The 12,089-nt window shown below is 38.6% G+C and overlaps 1 protein-coding gene across 4 annotated transcripts in view; it reads right to left on the bottom strand.

Moving 5' to 3' along the window:
* LOC127813119 (O-fucosyltransferase 29-like) overlaps positions 1–9,488 on the bottom strand; it is a 49,201-nt gene extending 39,713 nt beyond the window's left edge. Inside the window, exon 1 of one of the 4 annotated variants that reach the window (XM_052353885.1) lies at positions 8,881–9,488. In XM_052353885.1, the coding sequence (XP_052209845.1) occupies positions 8,881–9,147 (267 nt within the window). In that variant the 5' untranslated portion in view covers positions 9,148–9,488. The remainder of the gene's footprint in view (positions 1–8,880) is intronic. The other 3 variants (XM_052353884.1, XM_052353887.1, XM_052353886.1) reach the window with 3 other exon arrangements.
* Positions 9,489–12,089: the final 2,601 nt, after the last annotated feature.

Genomic DNA, 12,089 nt, shown 5'->3' with positions numbered 1-12,089 from the left:
GATTGATTAAATAACATGCAATTAGAACAGAATCTCCCAAATTTTGTGGGAAGATTGGCATGTAAAAGGAGCATCCGTGCAGTCTCAATAAGATGGCGATTCTTACGCTCAGCAACACCATTTTGTTAAGGTGTGTAAGGACAAGAGGATTGGTGCAAGATGCCATTAATAGTCATAAAGGTAGTAAATTGAGAAGAAAAATACTCAGGGGCATTATCACTACGTAAAGCACGTATAGAAACTCCAAACTATGTTTTTATTTCAACAGTAAATGTCTAAAAAATAGAAAACAACTCAAACCGACTCTTCATAAGAAACAACCAAGTGCAATGAGAAAAGTCATCAATGAAAGTAATGAAATATAAAAAACCAAGAGTAGAATTGACGCGACTAGGCCCCTATACATTAGAGTGCACAAGGGAAAAGAGAGTCTCAGCCCTATTATTGACTTGATGAAAAAAAGAATCACAAGCGTGTTTACCACACTGACACGACTCACAATTAAACATGAACAATAACAACAAACAAAGAACTAATTTCTTTAGTTTGGAAAGGTTGGGATGACCGAGACGATAGTGGAGAAGATCTGAGGAAGCAACACTAGTGCAAGCTACAAGCGAACTAGGCACAACAAGATAATAGTGACCCTGTGACTCACGCCCGACGCCAATCGTCTACTCCGTACCCTGGTCCTGAACACAAACAAAGGTAGGAGTAAAAATAACATAACAATTAAGGGTTTTAGTGAGTTGGCTAATTGAAATCAAATTAAAAGGACTATCAAGAACATATAAAACAGAATTTAATGAGAAAGACAAGATGGGTGTGATTTGGTCGATCCCTTTAACTGCAGTTTCGGTACCATCAGCCAAGTAGCATTAGGCAAGGTATCAAAACAGGTAAGTGAGGAGAAAAGAAGTTCATTACCACACATATGGTCAATGGCGCTAGAATCTATAATCCAATGACCAACAAATAAGCCTTTAGCAACACAAACAACGGGATTACCAAGATGAGACTGTTGGGTGGCCTAGAACTTCAAGAAGGCATCATACTTAGCTGCAGCTATAGATACCAATTGCGAATCTGGTGGAGATTGAGCAAGACTATGATCGCTCTGAAATACATGAGCTGCACCGGTACATGATGCAGGTGGAGCAGCTGGCTAACCATGTTTCTTCCAGCATTTATCCTCAAGATGACCCAATTTCTTACAAAAGGTACACTGTGGACGTGAGCGACTATTATTGCGTCCTCAATTTCCTTCTACGGTAGAAGCCTGAGACATAAGAGCTGAAAATTTGGTTGGAGGAACAACATGAGAAGAAGAGGACATACCATGCACACCTGTCATATTCAACAACCTTTTAAAAGAGTCATTCATAGTAGGACTAGCAGAGCTGGTTAGGATTTGATGCCTAATGGCATCAAACTCTGGTTTCAGGCCGGAAAGAGCAATAACCATAAAAAACTTCTCTCGTTGAGCAATCTATTTGATGCAAATCGTAGTAAGAGAAAGAAAAGCATCAAATTCTTGCATGAGAGCCCGAACCTACCCCAAATAAGATTCCATGGATGACTTCTGCTTGAAATTCTTGATATTAGAGACCGCAGTGTACAAACGTTGGATGTCGTTTGTATAACACTCTTCAATTTCCTTCCACACATCAACACAAGTTTCAAAGGGGCGAAAAAGCTGCATAATGGATGGATCAATAGACTGCCATAAGAGACTACATAACTGGGCATCAACTTGTCTCCATCTAGCCTGATTAGCTTCTGGCACACTTTCAACCTTTGTGGTAAGATAATCCGCTTGATCTTGCCCTTTGAACCACATTTTGACAGAGGCTACCCATGAGAGATAATTAGCAAACCCTATCAACTTGACAGTGGTAATATTGGTTGTCCCAAGATTGGAGACAGTAAAGGATTGAGAGGCAGCAGGGGCAACAGATGTCGGAGTAGCACTTGCAGAAACCGCGTCACTAAGATCAGACATGGTGAGGACTTTGACACCGAAAATAGCTTGAGCGGTTATTGGGGATCAGATCTAGGGAAGCCGGAGAGAATCGATTGGCGAACGCGACGACGCGTGGAGATAGAGGCAGCGCATGGCAACGGCATGTGGGTGGTCCGATGACAACAAGTCTTCGGTGATCGTCCGATCTGATCGCGATGAACCCTAGGGTGGTGACGGTGTTAGCAAGTGATGGCTGGACAGCAGGGTTCTGGTATGGGCAGTGACGGTGACAGCTAGGGTTTGAAGGTGGCTGAAAAAAGATACACAGCGACAGTTATGGTTTTCTCACTGATAGCTCTGATACCATATGAGAAAATAATTATGAGAGAAAAACCTAAAAGATTAGCCTCTCTTAGCTTGTTATTTCTAATAGGCATAATGAGCCTTAAACACCTACAAGCTTAACCTATGGGTTTAATCTAATTACAAATAAAATACACACATATAATAATTATAATATATACAATTATACTAATAATTCTAACATAAGTATAAGAATGGTGAGATGGCATGTGGGAGTAATGTTGCAATATTAACAAGTGAATAGGAAGCAGTGGATGTTGGTTTTAAAAACCACAAGTGAAGTGAAGGAGATGTGTTGGCTCCAAAACCACAAGTATTGGTGTGGCTATGGCGATTGCAAAAATATATATATATATAAATATATTTGTTATGTATGTACCTTATTTTAGATTTTGTTTTTTTTCTTTTTCTTTTTTTTTTTTTGTGCCATCGTAGAAATCTTGATTGAAATTATTTAAATTTAGAATATGATAATAATAGAATAAGATAATAATAATAATAAATATTATAGTTTTTAATGTAAGTAAGAAATTATTACGTTTCACCGTCTACATTAGTTATAGGGTTGGTATAAAAATTTGATCAAACAGTACCACTAAGGGAAATGACAAAGCAAGACCAAGTTGAATTGAGAACATTATGTCTGATTTAGTGATGAGATAACTGAGGAATGAGGGGTGTTAGGCGTTCCTAGCCGTGGTACAAGAGACCCTCGAGGCAAAGGGTTTGTCAAGGCAGGTGCTTGTAATGAGAGAGTATTTGGATGTTTTCCCGAAAATTTATCAGGACCACCTTCGAAACATGATATAGAGTTATGTACGGATTTAGCTCATGAGACTTGACCAATTTCAATACCTCTATATCATATGGCTCCAACCGAGGTAAATGAACTTAGGGTACAAATCCAAAACCTTTTAGTCAAGGGCTTCATTCGCCCAAGTACTTCGCCATGGGGAGCACTTGTGCTCTTTGTAAAGAAGAAGGATAGAACTATGAGGTTTTGTATCAACTATGGGCAGCTGAACAAGGCCACTATCCGGAACAGATATCCATTACCCCGCATAGGTGACCTATTTGACCAGTTGCAAGATGCCCAATGTTTTTCCAAGATCGACCTTAGGTCGGGTTATCACCAGCTTTGTATTAGGGGTGATGACATCCCTAAGACTGCCTTTAGGACTCAATACGGTCACTATGAGTTTTTAGTAATATCCTTTGGCCTTACAAATGCCCCGACTACATTTATGGATCTCATGAATAAAGTATTTAGACCGTACCTTGATCACTTCGTCATTGTGTTTATCGATGACATATTGATTTACTCAACGAGCCAAGAGGAGCACGAGTAACACCTTAGGGTAGTGCTTCAGACCTTGCGAGAACATAGGCTATATGCTAAGTTTTCAAAGTGTGAGTTCTGGTTGGTTAGCGTGGCGTTTTTGGGCCATGTGGTGTCCAAGCGAGACATCATGGTTGACCCTAAGAAGATTGAAGCCGTGAAAGAGTGAAGACAGTAAGAGAAATACCAGAATGTATTCTCGAAGGATTTAATGAAATTATTTCTAAATAAAAAATCTGGATTTCCATTAATAACTTGAAATTATTTGATGCTTAGCTATGTGTGGCTTGACTGAGAACGTAAATTATCAGGCAATAATTAAAAGTCGATATTTTACCTCGATTTGATAAATTATTAAACAACTGCAAAAGCCTGAGATATTTTATGATTGATATGCAATCGAGAGTAAAGACAAGGGAATGAGACCTTAAAGTATCCAAGCATGGCATTTATTCCATAAGTTCAATACGTTTACAAGAGATAAACCATAAGGCAATACAAAAAAAAAGGGGGTCAAACCATAAAAACTGATAGCTTGAAATGTTGTTGATGCTCAGAGCCGACGATGATTGCCGAACACGACGGGTCCAAGCTCATCAATGTCGTCTCAATGTGGGCCCTGGCTACTAGTAGGGTAAAGAGGTAGCCTCTAGGAAACTAGGGAGTGAGGCATTTTCCAGAAATGGACTTGGTTTGGGTTGTGGGTGAGGCCAATCTAAGACAGGCTGAGGATATGCATAAAAGTTTGCAAGCTCTTGCAATGAAGTCAAATAAGCTTGCAGGCCACTAACTTGCTATTGGAGGGCAAGGATGTGGGACACACAGTCGTAAGTAGGATCTTGAAGCCGAGCTAGAGCTTCAATGGTGAGTCAAACGGCTGCCTCAGACCGGTGCCTTGCCGAAAGCTGGGCCAGGAGGATGGAGGCATTCATGGCACTAAAAACTCGGTGGATGGCAAAAAAATCAATGACTCCTTCCTCATGGCTAAAATAAGGGGCAAAGAAGCACTGTGAGGTACAGTGGGCATGCAAGATTGTGCATGCACCACATCGAGGCCGGAGTCTTGGCATGAGGGATCTTGGCATGATGGATTTGGGTACTAAATGGATCGGATTGGAAAATAGGTTGGGTCGGATCAGATCCAATTGGGTCGGGTCGGAATATAGGTCGGGTCTGGTCAGATCTAGTGTGATCGGGTCGGATCCGATTGGATCTAGTCGGGTCAACCCAGATCTGGTTTCAGATCTAATGGCAGCAACGACGATGGTGACTCGATCAAGCGATGGCCGATAAAGGGCCTGATCTGATGAGAAGAGCAAGGTCGATAGCCCGACAGAGGCGGCGTTGGTCGCGATGGCAACCGAGGAGGCCCGACGACGGCAGATGGTTGCGCGAAGGAGCAGGCATAGGCGGTGGTGTGGCCGGATTTGGGGGAGAGCTGTGCACAGACTGCAGGCGGTCGCGATGGAGTGAATCAGCAAGCTCGATGGCCGGGAGCAATCGATGATGGGCCTGGCAAGCGTCGGGGCAAGCAGGAGGCCAGGCAACGACGGCAACGGCCCGATCTGATGAATGACGACCAATGGAGGGTCGGATCTAGGCCGCAGCGGTCCGATTTGGTGATGGCGGCCAATGGTGACGCCGATCTGGGAGGCGGCAGTGGCTAGGTCAACGGCAGCAGCTCTGCAAGGCAGTAGGGCATATCTAAGGTTCATCGGTGGCAACTGGAGAGAGGGGGATCACAGATTCGATCAGTGGAGGCTTAGCACGAGCAGAGGTCAACAGCAATCGTGGGCAGGAGGCGACTGTGCGCGGGTTGCAGGCAGGCTGAGTGAACGAGGGAGAAGAAGGTGCAGGAAGGAAGAAAGAAAAAGGCAGAAGAAATAAGAATAAGAAAAAAAAAATTCGAGGACAAATTTTCAATAAGGAGGTGAGATTGTAAGCCCCAACTTTTGGGCCTTATTTTGAGAAGGCCCAAGAAGACAAATCATGCCCATAAGGCCATATAGAAGCCCTAGGGCTCCTAGATCATTTCCCTCCCCTCTTCTTCTCTGTTGTCCAACAAGCTCTCTCTCTCTCTCTCTCTCTCTCTCTCTCAACCGATTTTGAGCAATCTAACCGTTAGATCCTAAATCCGACCACACTTTCACCGTGGAAGCAACCCCGGTCTACAAGAAGGTAAGTTCTTTAGCTTCATCGACACTATTTTTTTTAGCAAAAATCGTGATTTATATATGTATATACATGTGGGTTGGGTTGGTCGAGACTTTAAACTTAGATCTATAAAGATCTAGCCGTTAGATCTTGCTAGTTTTTGGATATATTAGTCAATGGGGTTAGGAGTGTTAAATGGCTGCCTCGGATCGCTAGAGAACGTCGGTCGCGATGGCCGGCGGCAACGTTGTAAATCTGGCCAAAAATTAAAAGTTATATCTACGAAAATCTAATCATTAGATCTTGATGATTTTTGGGTATGTTGGTCTATGAGGGTAAGGGAGTTGAATGGTGGTCTCGGATCGTCGGAAAATGTGACCGGTGGTGTCAAATAGCTTATTTTCAAATCTGGCCAAAATTGAAAAACCAGATCTACGGAAATCAAACCGTTAGATCTGACTCATTTTTGTATATATTGACCTTCTTTGCTAGGCGCTTCTAATGGTAGGTTCTGATCGTCGAGATATTCGGCCGGCAATGGCCAGCAGCAATATGGCTGGTTAGGCTATGTTATTTTGGGGGTTTTGGACCATTGTGGCATCATTTGGGTTGGTCCAAATCCTAGGAGATTTAAATTTTATAGTTATTTAAATTCTAAAATGAATTGATAATTTGATTAGGTGATTTTGGCACGCCCCAATCGAGAGGCGTTTGAGGGGATCCTGCATCTTCTATAATACGGTGAGTGGGTGAATTGTATTATGATGAAAATTGTTGCATTCATACATTCCATTAATCTAGTATTGTATATACTATGCATGATTTCATTCTTGAATTGCATTTGGAAAGGTAGAATCCATCTAGTATGTTTTGCGCATATTAACACTTGTGATTAATTTGCATCTCTATTAATGTGCATATGGGAAGATACGATTCATGTTGTGTGGACTGTGAATGGTAGTACTTATATGTGATATACCACATGTGGCCTTGATAATACCAAATGTTGGTATGAAATGTGTGTTAAATAGAGTAATAGTTAGAACCATGTATTGCTAACCACAGTAAGAGTTAGTCGTTGGTGCACCACGTATGTGTTAGGGTGTGAGATAGTCCACCCTGAATGGGCATAAGATAGTCCGCCATCCTGATTTATATTTGGCGTGAGATAGTCCGCCAAAGTGGATCTTGGTGGCGTTGAGATAGTCTGCACCAAGGAAATGATATGTGTGAATTCTGGTTCTAAATGGTTACTCCCAATGTGCATATTATTCACCATCTCTCATTCGGTATTATGTATTACTTGAAATGTCATGGCATGATGATCTATATTGTTGCATTGATTCTACATTTCCCCCATTATAATGCTTTTTACTCCTCACTAAGTCAGTGGTAGGCTTACCCCTCAATGTTTTAGATTTTGTAGGTTGGCATTACTTTTGACGGTAGGAGTCGTGGTAAACAATTCTACTCCATTTACTCTAGTCACGCTCTGATTACAGCACATACATCTCATTTCACGAGATTGAGAATAGGGAGGTTTAAATGTTTCATTCGTATATGAAGTGTTAAATTTTGAATATTGTAAGCATGTAATGGATTTATAGCCCGGTGGGCACTTCAATATCAGTTAAAGGAATTGCAATTATTTTGTAATGCATATGAGATGTTTAAATGTTTAAAGGATTATGTGTATTGTAAGGCTTGTTATTCCTTGTTGGAGCTTGTGACTTCTTAGGGAATGGTGCCGGTCACGGTCCCGAATTTTGGGTCGTGACAATGATAGCTTAGCATATTATACGTTATTTTCAGTTAATTCATTTATAAATTAAACAAATTAGAAATGCTGAAATTCACAAGTAAAGTAAATTATAGAATACTATGTATCCCAAAATTGTAATGACGTTCGTGACCATTGGCAGATTACCCAAAGTTAGTAAGAAAACTATTGAAGCTTGCATGAAGGGAAAAATAATCACTGAACTTGTCAAGAAAAATCAGGGGAAAAAAGTAAGGGCAACTATGTTTACAGCTATAGATTCATGTAGCCACCTCACATAATGGAATTATGGTTGGCACCTTGTTGGTGTTTTTGTGAGGACAGTGATGTTTTCAAATCTTAAAGAATCAGAGCAAAAGGTTAAAATGCCAATTGCAAAAATCCAGGCTAAGTGTGAATCTAAATTGGAATGGGACAAGAAGTTCCACCATAGAAAGGCAAGGTACCACAACCACAAAGAGAATAATCCACGACAGGAGAAGGACAAAAGAAAGATACAACACAAAACTAAACAGAGAAAGATATCAAGGCAAATTCTTTCTCAAATTTAGATCACTTAAGGAGGAGAGCTTTCATTATTTAGTAAAATAATATAATACGAGTTCCTCAATTTTTGTTTTCCTCATCTTTCATCACTTCCGCCCAAAAAAAAATGAGGCCTATCAGATACATAACCTTCAAGTGCTTTGGATCAGTTATTTAAGTACCTCAGACGTCCTTTTCCTTTTAGTTACCAACTATCAAAGCAAGTAACTAAGAGAGAGAGAGAGAGAGAGAGAGAGTAGTCCCAGTAGTTTTGTGCACAATGTATAAACTTCTTCCTTCCAGTTCACTACGATAATTGCATTATAACAACCCGAAACCAACATATCAAGAAACCTAGAATTTTGGAATGACATTCCAATTCCCAACTCATAAGAACAGTTGGAAAAGATAAACCTATTTTAATGCTTTTCCCCTACATTCAAGATCCCCATCCAATTTATGAAAACAATAACAAGCCTGTATATTTGAAGTCTCCCTAAACCTATAGAATTTCACCCAACCAAAAAGAATTTCAGAGAACACTCAAAACATTTGCACTCCAGTCTAGAAGAACGAATGCTAGAGACAACAGAACTCCATCCAAAATTACTTCTCTGCAGTCAGAAAGGATCAAATAGATAAGGTAACACGAACAGTTCATTTCCACTGCGAAAAACAAAAATCACACCACATTTGGCGTGTTGATAAAAAAATCATTCGGCATTTGAACTTAGCGCGAATTAGGTTGAAATTTACGGGTTTAAGGGGCAAGAATACCAGTTTATGGTACAAACTGCGCTTGACAAGCCTCTGAGAGTACCACTCGAGATCAGAAGTGACATGGCCAGTGAAGAGCGAAATCAGCCCCAACGCGAAAAGCATGACCCCGCAAACCACCGACCACGACGCCGCCGGCCGCCGGAGCAATTTCCACCGACAATGCTGCTGCTGCTGATTGTGTACCAGAAAGGACCAATTGCTCAAAGCTCCGGTGCTAAACCTCCAAGCTTTGGCCACACCCATCGCTCGCTACCAGCTCCCAACAGCAACGGAGACAGTCTGATACTGCCATGAAAGCAGGGATGGACGAAGAGCTTAACCAGTCTTCAAAGTGCACTGACAGAGACATTAATGTCTTCGTTCATTTGGATTTGGACGACCAATATGGGGACCTCATTAGGGTTTTTATTCTCCATCATTGCAGAGCTGCTTTTTGGCGAGAGAAAATTCAAAAACTAGAAGAAAGCGAAAGCAGCGAGAGCGAGAGAGAGAGAGAGACAGACAGAGATTTCCTTTCGCAGTAGTTTTCTGTCTCTATAATCATTCGCGGTCTTCGGATTACATATTTGATTTCGGACCGGGCTATGGTGCTCCTATGAAAAAAAAAAAAAAATTATTTTTCAACTTACACAAAAAATAAAAATCATCTCCCCTTAAATAGAATTTTTCATGAAAAAAACCCAAAAATAAGCTTTAATGATTATACCATGAAATTTAATTCCATAGAAAATGTAGTGTATCCAACACCCAATATGAAATTCAATTCATTGGATGGGACATTTTCTATGCATTTTTCATGTTATCAAACACACTCTAATATAAATATTCATAACGCACAAATCAAATAGTTAAGTCATAATAAATTAAAATTCGTATCAATACATCATGAGTTCGACTCCTTATCCTGCGTAATGAGACAATATCTCCACCTATGATTTACCCTATATGTCAAAATAGAAAGCACGAGCGACGGGTAGGGATGCAAATGAGTCACGGCTTAATATTCGACTCGATAAAAACTCGTTTGATTTCGTTCATTAAGGTAAACGAGACAACATTGAGTCTAACTTTGAAACTTGATTTATAAACGATTTGAGTTTGAATTTAGTAAATTTCGACTCGTTAGCTCGCAAATTGGCTTGAATAGTGGCTCGTGAGTTGAATCGATTATAAGCTCATGAGTTGTCTCGAATAGAGGTTCACAAGCTAACTCACTTATAGGCTCGTGAACACCTTGTTAGTTGATATTGATAAAAATTATTATTTTTTATATTTTTATATATAAGATAACATCACTGAAATTCTCCTACCACATGAAATAAATTAAGATATGTGATTTTTGGAAGTTTTTGATACGTTGGTATTTTGAATGTTGATATATAATTATGATTATTGATTAATATTATAATTTTAAATTGTATGTTAATATTTAGAGTAGCTAATTTGAAATTGAATTGAAAATATAGTTGTTGTGCTGTAATTTTGATTATATTTGTATTTTGAAAATAACTAAATAGGTAATTTGATAATCTTTTTGTACGGTAAATTATATTATGCTTATTATAATTTGTGAAATTATTATTACTTAATTATTATGTTGATGTTATATTTGTTGATTATCATGTTTGATTCATTTATGTATATTTATTTTTATTATAGATCAATTTATTAGGTTTTTTTTAAATAAAACTTTGATATATTTCAATCCGAACCCAAGTTCAGGTTAGGGCTCGCTGGAGCCTGACCTTGAGCTTGGCTCGTCAATCAAATTAAGGAGCCGAGCCTGAGCTTAGCTCAGGCTATGCTAATCAAGCTCAAGCTCGAGCCAAACTTCCATGTTCGACTCAAACTTGACCTTGAGCTTGAGGCTGTGATAAAATTTGTCGAGCTAAGGCTTGGCTCATTTGCACCTCTAGCGACGAAGATCGCACAAGGGCGATAATCTCAATAATAAAAATACACATTGCATCTCATCGTCTCGTCTCACCACCTCTCATCGTTTTGAATGAAGAGTATTTTAATCATGCGCATCACCACTTCACTTCACCTTCACCGTTTAGTATGAAAAATATTTTAGATATTTTAATTATATTATGTAATTTAAAATATAATCATGTATACACGTATGAAGTATGACCATCACTGCGCCAAAAATATTTATAATAACATATATTATATTAATATTAGTTTCCTGTTTTTTTATTAGGAGCAGGCCAACAGCTGCTCGCACGCCCGGCCACCACCACAACCATCAACAGTGCGTAACTGTTAATGCAATGTGTGTGTGTGATTGCAAATGGGCCCACTTTGTATTTTCCGGGCAAAGGCGGTTTGGTGGTGAATTTACTCCAATTGGCAGTCTCCCATATAATTCCCCAACTTTCTTTGGGAAAATTAGGCAGGATTTTAATGCACATGTTAAATGTCTTTTTTGCAAAATTGTTATTTTAATTTTGTATCAATTAATAAAAATAAAATTATTTTTAAGTTAGTATTCTTAAAGTATAATGAATAGAAAGTACAGTAGTTTATTTTATTATTTTTAAATTATAGCAAGTAATTTAATTCTCAAATTAAAATACAATAATCAATTAGACACGCCCGTATTAATGAAAACAAAATAACATTCAACACGACATCTACTATAATAACTAACATGACAACAACTCTAAAAGTATAATATGTTATTTAATTATTTTTTAAATATGATTATATATCAATTTGAGTGCCAATTTAGCATTTTGTTCTAATTTATAACACTATGGAGTCCTGCTTTTAATTTTAATCAGCTTAACTTACACTATTAAAAGAAATAATTGTGGTTTAAAAGCAAAACTATACTTTATCAAATGTTAATTTTTTAAAATTTAGTAAAAAAATAGTTATGCTTTATACAACAATATCAAACAAGTTTTATGCATTTTCATTTTAAAAAAACTAGCTATTATGAACACGAGATGCACGAGCAACTCGAGTAAAAATATTAGGTGAAGGCATAAATGCATTTCTATACTTTAAGAAAAAAAATTTATAGCACTCTAAACTTTCAAAATATCCAATTAGATACATCTATTTCGAAAAAGTAAAATTATTAAACACTTTTTAATTTGTATTAAATTAAATTCACTTTTATACATTATCAAAAATGTCTTGTGGCACCCGAACTTGCTTAAAAAGTGTTTAAT

The sequence above is a fragment of the Diospyros lotus genome, chromosome 11 (assembly GCF_014633365.1).
Source record: "Diospyros lotus cultivar Yz01 chromosome 11, ASM1463336v1, whole genome shotgun sequence".
In the NCBI taxonomy this organism is placed as follows: Eukaryota; Viridiplantae; Streptophyta; class Magnoliopsida; order Ericales; family Ebenaceae; genus Diospyros; species Diospyros lotus.
This window is presented reverse-complemented; position numbering and strand designations above follow the sequence as displayed.